The 6,000-nt window shown below is 38.8% G+C and overlaps 1 protein-coding gene across 1 annotated transcript in view; it reads left to right on the top strand.

The window, feature by feature from the left end:
• Positions 1-659: 659 nt before the first annotated feature.
• LOC127660682 (protein kinase C epsilon type-like) overlaps positions 660-6,000 on the top strand; it is a 144,405-nt gene continuing 139,064 nt past the window's right edge. The window contains exon 1 of the mRNA XM_052151047.1: positions 660-2,399. Coding sequence (XP_052007007.1) covers positions 2,052-2,399 — 348 coding nt within the window. The 5' untranslated portion in view covers positions 660-2,051. The remainder of the gene's footprint in view (positions 2,400-6,000) is intronic.

Here is a 6,000-nt window from a genome sequence, read left to right as displayed (position 1 = left end):
GTGCACATCTTGATGCTAGATTTGTTTCAAAATTGACAAATGCGTGTAGCGATCTGCAAATGTACAGGAAGCAATCCACAAATAAATGAGCGCACTTTACAAATGAATGCTGGACAGAGTGTTTGTGAGTTAAAAAAAATACATTTATTAATCATTTTTATATGTGCAAATACAATTTTATTTATTTGTGAATTCACTTTATTTTTTGAGAAACTCCTAACATATATTTATAAATATCACTCTTTTTATTTGTGGAACTCATATTTGTGAACCAACTTTCTATTTGAAAACCTCTTTCCATTTGTATGTTAATATGCAACAATTCCATCTCCATACAAATACTATGCATGATAGTCTAAGACTTATATAAAGACACTGCCATCTGTTGGATTTAAATGAAGCACAAATCTTCAATCGTTGTTATTAGATGCTCCAGTACCAAATATATTGCACAGTGCTCCTCAGTTTTAATGGGCATTTTATGATCTCCTGAACATAAACTGTTTCCTAAATAAAATGTTTCACACTATGAAGTGTCTCAAGCAAAAAGGGCAACAGGTTTGTGTAATATGAGCTTTAGAAACTGTTTTTATTAATGCCATTCTAGGCAATCTGGTATTTTAAAGAATAAAACAACAGTGTCCACTCAAGTACACATTAGTTATATATTATTTAACACATCCACATCCATAAATTGTCTTTAATCATAAAGACCCATTTCTAAAACCAGATGCTATGCTGTAGGGTGCAATGGAAATTCCATCCACAAGACAGTGCTATTGCTTGACTAATGATGTTGATAAGGTGAATCTCAGTATATAACTGTACGAAGCGGTCACATTGTAAAGTAGAAATAATTGTTAGTGACATCAAATAAATAAATAAATATTGCCATAAAACATATGGTGTTAAACTGCTCTGAACTGAAAACTACCTCTTTTGCACATCTGATGCCAATACATTTCATGCAGCACTGGAGTTTTCGCAGCATTGATTTGTACACATTCATATGCATGATAACACCCACTAAGAAAATTAAAGAAATTAAAAAATAAGGAAAAATAAAACCCTCTTTTGCAGTTGGCGCTAAAGAATAAGTTTAATGTAACGTTACTAAATGGGGCAATGTAAGTACCCTACATAAAGTGTGTTCAAATAATCACTAATCATATTAAATAACTGAAGGGAAACCAAGTATATCCGGTGTAAGCTTTAAGATACAAATGCTTTCTTTAGGCAGTCTGTTTGGTTGTCTGCATTGCATGCCTTGGACAGAGTACAATTATTCACAATTTACATTCACATACACGCATCATCTGTAAAAATCCCAGTCAATGATGCTTGACCACAGTGCGCAGCAGCAGCAGGTCCAGGGCCCCTTCAGAGCTGCACTCACACTCCGCCGTCTCCGCTCACTAACTGACGTGTTTTGCGCATTTCCTGCAGCAGCCTTCAGAGTCGGGAGAAAAAGAGGCAGGTCTGCATGAAACTGAGTACCGACGGACAGGAAAAACGAAGGACCCTGGGTGAAGCAAGAGAGTACGGAACACTTGTAAACATCAGGCTTTGGCTGCGACCGTTCTTCTTTCTGGAGCGAATCAGAAACACGCTGGGAGAACTTTCCTCTCAATGTGCGGAGGAGGACTGCCAGGGCAGACACATCTCCAGCCAGCCAGACGAGGAACAGGAGACCCTGTGGAGATCCCGTATATATTTCAGGCATGTTTTAAGGTGTGGAATGTTGGTTGTGTCTCTGTTAACACATCGTTTATGGCCATTTTCTCTCCAGCGTGTCTCGCTCAGTGTCTCCAGGGTTGTTGGGCAGCTTCAGTATCACATGTAGAGTGTTCATAGATCATAGCAATTCTGTTTGGACCGGGAAAATAGCCTTTGAATGCATATTTACGAGGACGAGGAAGGTATTGTTATTTCACAAGGATAAACAATACACAAACCAGTAGTGGACCGTGAGATACACCAGTTGAATAATTAACCAAGCGCTGAAGTGGAATATTATTGTCACAAAAGCTCTCTGTTGACACTGTAACGCCATGATGGTTTTTAACGGTCTGTTGAAGATTAAGATCTGCGAGGCTTTGGACCTGAAGCCCACAGCCTGGTCTCTGAGACACGCCGTCGTCCCCAAGATGCAAACCTTCCTGCTGGACACATACATCGCCCTCAACGTGGATGATTTTCGCGTGGGTCAGACCTCGACCAAGCAGAAGACCAACAGTCCCGCCTGGCACGATGAGTTTGTGACGGAGGTGCGCGATGGCCGGAGGATCGAGCTGTCAGTGTTTCATGACGCGCCGATTGGCTACGACGACTTTGTGGCCAACTGCACTATTCAGTTTGAGGAATTGCTGCATAACTGCAGCAAACACTTCGAGGACTGGGTAATAATGTTATAATTGTGGCTATTTTATTTTCTCCAAGGTAAACAACCTCAATGCCTCAACCTAAGATTTGAATTATAAAACAGATAGTTCCAGGTGCTGATTGGACAACAGCCGTGATTTATTAATGATAAAGCACAGCTATTAACTCTTCACCGATTCTATTTGTATCACTGCGTAGTATAACATTATTCTTGTTAATGATTTTATACAAAAAAACAACAACAACAACCATCAAGGCCACTCACATGAGATAAAGATTCCAGTAATATCAGTAACCCTCTAAAAGCTGTTTAAATCTACATGGAGAGGGTCCCCTCATGGGGGCTGCCATGTTGTGATCACATGACCAGATACTTCTTGCTTAATCTCTGTGCCCTGTTATTGGACACTTTCACTCAATGACTACGTTTACATGGACGCCAGAAAGCTGGTTATTGCAAGAAGATGACGTGTTGTGAGAAAGCAGCGTTCTTATTTACATGCACTGTATAAGCGGCGTACTCTTTACTCCCATATACATGGGGCTCGATCAGTAAGCAGCTTTCTCCAGAGCAATGTAATTTCCCAGTAACACTTGTGTAAATAACAAACATGGTATCCGAGGTTCACTATTTTGTTCTCTGTTGCTTCACTTTATTTCCAGATATTCCAGGGTTGTTTATATGTTTCTTTCCTTAACTTTCTATTGTGACCTGCAGCGGAATTTCACTATAGTGGGGTTTCCTTTACGTAAAACTCTAGGATTCCCTCTATGTATGAGCGTACTGTATATACATGAATGTGAGGGACCGACAATGTTCTACAGTGGTATTTATAAATGGGTAGGCCTATAGTTAATTGTGTATGTGCTTTTCTCACTGTAGAAAGGTTTCGTTGACTTGTTGGACTCCATCCTATGACGTTTATTGTTCCTCGCACATGTGCAAAACCTGTTCAGAATGCAGCGTATGTGTTTACATGGCCACATAAGCAGCTTTCAGTGGGAGAACCCTAGGTGTGTTAAACCGCTTTATCTTAATCCCTTAAACAGCGTAAGGAAATCAGCGTTCGTGTTTACATGTTTTTTAGAACGCTGCTTTCTGCAAAACCTTGGAATAACACGCTTTCTTAAGCGCATGTAAACGCAGTCATTGATTAAGGTAATGACTGACTGTGAATAGTGTATTTCCACAATGGCAAGTCCAAAATGACCTGCAAAGAAAAATTACAGAGTGGACCTTTACGCACCAATAAGGTATGAAAGGCCATGCTATCAACAGTTTTCCTAACCAACCTCTGGGCGGCGCATAGATGATTCTGATTGCCACTGGACTGTTTTCAAGTTCTGGTCTCCATAAGAAGCGATGTAAAAACTACCAAAGCGAGCGATCCATATGGAGAAAATATTACCATTTTAAGTGTGAGAAAGATTAGTTCAGGCTTAACTTGGGCAGTCCTTGGCTGTCATAACTCAAAGTTGTGAATGATTTCGAGTTGCTTTGGATAAAAGCATCTGCTAAATGACTAAATGACAAAATGTAAATGTAAATAACAAAGTAAAGAAATTCACTTCCATTGGAAGTGCCTCACTGTAACCCAGACTTTTGCTTTTTTTAAGCGGCATAACAGTAAAGCTCCTATCTACTTGAACGGGGAAAGACCGATTGTTCAAGATTATGATCAAAAAAAATCTTTCAAATCAAGCAATAAAATTTGACAACAATGGTTTCGTAAATTGTGCTTTACCTCAATCACACTAAAAATGCAATTTTTTTAGGCTGGTCTAATTAATGCACATGCACGTTATCATAAAGCATGGCTGTTGACCAATCAGAATCCAGGACTGGAACTATACGTTTTATAAAAAATTTAAAAAAAGCAAAAAGGCACTAAATGCTGTGCCATTACTGCTATATTGTGAAGATAACACGACCTCTCATACCTTATTGCATAAATATACTCATTATTCACTCACCCACAACTAAAACCGACAGGATCCAATGCAATGACAACTTGTATTTTCCCCTTGACTGCTTTTGACATCATTGGTGTCTTGTGCAAGCAGCAGATGTGTGTGTTGCTTGCCTCTTTCACTGATGCCACCTGCATCATTGCTGCAGCAAACGCCTCAGATGAATGATCAGATAACCTTGTTGCATAGAAACAGTTCACTGCCTGTCATAAATATTTCTGCAGCTGCAAAGAGCCATGTTGCCATCATTAATGAAGACATATGGTAATCTGATTGCAAATGGAAAGGCAGGACAGACTTGCATGTCATCGTTTATAGGGAGGGTAGGGCAGCAATTTTAAATCTGATATTTGGAAATTGGAAAAACTACATCTGGGTGTTGTATAGGTAAACTCAACGTGGTTTGTCAGCTAACCTAAAATATGGTGCGTTTACATTTCTACTTTTTGTAGGATATTTTCAATGTTTTTTTATTGCCTTGGAATGAGGTCTACAATCACCTTAACATCTGTATTTTAATGGCAAAAATAGTACAGTTCGTATAATAGTATAGTGCAGTTCTTATAATATTTTGAAATGTTAATGGTACGTTTGATTCCACCGCCCCCACAGGTTTTTTTTTTCAGACTGTTTCAATACACCCTTGAATCTGTATTTGATTGTCACTGACAAACTCCATCGTATGCACCTAAATAAGCATCAGTTTTGTATACTGACTTCCTTATCCAAATTTCTTGAGCTCAGTCTTCAGTCAATAGTCCTACTTAATTTCAATAGAAGTATAGCATCTGTCTTTGGCTTGGCCGCAGACACCGAGCAGCCTCGGAAGCTGCTTTGCTCTTTGTAGTCTTAGACAGACAAAGATGTGCATTACTGATATGCGATCATCAGTTCTGTTGTGATGTTGAGAAGTACTGTGTCTGTGAAATCGCCTGCGTTTATGTTGCCATTTTAGATTGGATTGGCACACGATTGGTCCCCGTTATTAAGACAGAGAGCATTATCAATCCTTATGTGTGGAGAAGCAGGGTGTCCTGATTTGACCTATTCTCACAAACACATGGACAGATAAGTCACATATATTCAGAGAAGTTGCCTGAAGTGTATGGCTCTATTCACTGAACAAAATATGAAGATGAAATATATGTAAACAGATGTATTTTTATACATATTATACAAAACACAGAGTATGTCTGTGTTTGTCGCACCCAATTCCAATTTGTCCAGATCCATTTATTCAGACAGTGTCATAAATAACCAGTATATTTAATTTAGTTGCACAAGTAATGACTTAAGCGTCAGTACGATGCCACAAGATTTTTTTTTTCTCTCGAAAATCTGAGAGGAACTTTCATTGTGGAAAGAAATGACAGAAAACAGTGGTCAGGAAATTTTGCCATGAAGCAAGACAACAGCATCTGGCATTACTGTATTTTACACATTTCACTTGCATATGTGTCTGAAACCACTCACTGATTCACTATTCACTACGCAGCTAATTCCACAAAGTTCACTATATGGGGAATGATTTAGTGAAAATGAGTGAATGCAGACACTATTGCAAATTGTGTATGATGTTAAATACTCGTGTCTCAAATAAAGAAGAAATTACTTTAAACCCATCCTGGTCTCATAGAAACATGTTAG

Source organism: Xyrauchen texanus, chromosome 20 (genome assembly GCF_025860055.1).
Source record: "Xyrauchen texanus isolate HMW12.3.18 chromosome 20, RBS_HiC_50CHRs, whole genome shotgun sequence".
NCBI classification, from domain to species: domain Eukaryota; kingdom Metazoa; phylum Chordata; class Actinopteri; order Cypriniformes; family Catostomidae; genus Xyrauchen; species Xyrauchen texanus.
The sequence above is the reverse complement of the archived record's forward strand: the minus strand, read 5'-3'. Positions and strand labels throughout refer to the sequence as shown.